The 1,891-nt window shown below is 43.1% G+C and overlaps 1 protein-coding gene across 1 annotated transcript; it reads right to left on the reverse strand.

Moving 5' to 3' along the window:
- Positions 1–321: 321 nt before the first annotated feature.
- On the reverse strand, positions 322–1,121 carry LOC138906403 (uncharacterized). Its single transcript, XM_070195105.1, has 3 exons — positions 1,077–1,121; positions 793–964; positions 322–743 (listed from the first exon to the last, which is right to left on the reverse strand). Exons 1-3 carry the CDS (start codon positions 1,119–1,121, stop codon positions 322–324), a joined length of 639 nt encoding a protein of 212 aa, XP_070051206.1.
- Between the last annotated feature and the right edge of the window lie 770 nt (positions 1,122–1,891).

Genomic DNA, 1,891 nt, shown 5'->3' on the forward strand with positions numbered 1-1,891 from the left:
AGAAAAGCAGGAAGACATGCACAAGCAAAGTAAGACACAGCCAAATAGTTGAGCAACAGTACGTCTTTATTTACAAGGATGTACCAAAAGGAAATACAAAACAGGGAAAGAAAAGTTAAGCTACATCATCACTGGAATCGAGAGGAAGAGAAGTATTCATATCCCTGGGAGCAGTAGCCGGTTCAACCGATGGCTCAACATCTTTCCCAACTTAATCTTCGGCATCATCGCCTTCCGATTCCTCTTCAGTGCCCGAAATCTCGGAACAAGAATCAGAAGAACCTGGAGCATCAGACTGCGCTAGGAGTCCTTTCTTTGAAGCTAACTCAAGCTCGCGGACTTAGCAATTTCGGCACCAATATCAAAAACTCCAGCTTTGGCTCCTTCCAAGGTCTTTCTCCTCATGTTGTACATAGAGTAAGTTTTTTCAACAACGATGGAAGCCTCTCGGCGCCTGAGTTCTTCTTTGAGTTGAGTGATCTCGGCAGAAAGATTGTCCCGGGCGGACCTAGCAGATCGGAGGTTGACATCGAGATCATGGACAGTTGAACTATAGAGTCTGTTGTGCTCGATAATTTTCTTATACTTCTCCTCCAACCGGGCATGTCTCGCCCCCGCGACAGCAAGCTCTTCTGCCTTAGAATTCAAGGTTGCTTCTAAATTAGTTATCCTTTTAGTAGCAGCAGCCTCACGATCATTGGCAGCAAGAATGGCATTCTGGACCTCAACCCATTTAGCCTTGACTTCATCAAAATCGGCCCTCAGTGGCCCAACTTATTGGCTGAGGGTTACCACTTCTTGCAAATGGGCTTCCAAAAACATTGGCCTCAGTGGCCCTGGTTTCCAGTTCCAAAAGGCAAAGAACAGTTTGGTCCCGTTCCGCCAAAAGCTGATCCCGTTTAGAAGAGAGTTCCTCCTTCTCTCGGATTAACCTTTGTAGGCCCTCGGAAGCAAGAAAATTGGCCTACGAGATAAGAAGAGGTAAAGCTTAAAATACAGTCATTTAGAAGCTGGAAAAAATAGCAGAGAAAGAAAGAAACATACTGATATGTGGCTATAATTCCATAGATTCGTACATTATGTGCCTTGCATTTTACATGCTTTAATGATAAATTATCCATTATTTGTGCATAATGGAGTCTATTTTATGTGTAGGTGAATTGGAGATAAAAGTAGAGCAAAATGGATACTTAAACGTTGAAAGTGTGCCCGAGCACAATGAAAAGGAGAGACCTAGCGAGGCCAGCCAAAGGCCAGGCTGGACCAGGCTTTAGCCTAGTGAGGCCAGGCTGGACCAGGCTTTAGCCTGGCGAGGCCAACCTAAGGCCAGGCTGAACCAGGCTTTAGCTTAGCGAGGCCAGCCAAATTCAAGGCGTTAGGCTGGCGACGCCAGGCCTGAGGCCAAGTCCAATCCGAGTTTTGAAGACTTAATTCGTTCCGAGTTTGACTAAGACTCGGCCCCACATATTTAGGGTTTCTTATAAACATATAAATAGACCTAAAACACCACTTGGAAGGAGGGTTTTTGAGCAGCCATGTTTTTGGGCAGCTAGAGGCAAGAAGAGCTGGTGGAATCACCCCTTGGAATTAGAATCATCATTTCTATATCTTTTCATCTTTACTCTGTATTTTCATTATGCAAAATATTTGGGATATTGTTACTATGAGTATGAGTAGATAACTTCCTAATCTAAGGTTTTGATGGAACCTATTGAAGGATGATTTTCTTGTTATGTTAATATAGATTTGTCGTAGTATTTTCTCTATTTGTTCAACTATATTATTCTTGTGGTTGATTGAAAGGCCTTCAATTAGCTGTGCCTATTTAGTATGTATTACTTGGGAGAGAGTGTATATTTAGGTAGTTGTTGAACAACATCACTCCTAAACG

The sequence above is a fragment of the Nicotiana tomentosiformis genome, chromosome 1 (genome assembly GCF_000390325.3).
Source record: "Nicotiana tomentosiformis chromosome 1, ASM39032v3, whole genome shotgun sequence".
Taxonomy (NCBI): Eukaryota; Viridiplantae; Streptophyta; class Magnoliopsida; order Solanales; family Solanaceae; genus Nicotiana; species Nicotiana tomentosiformis.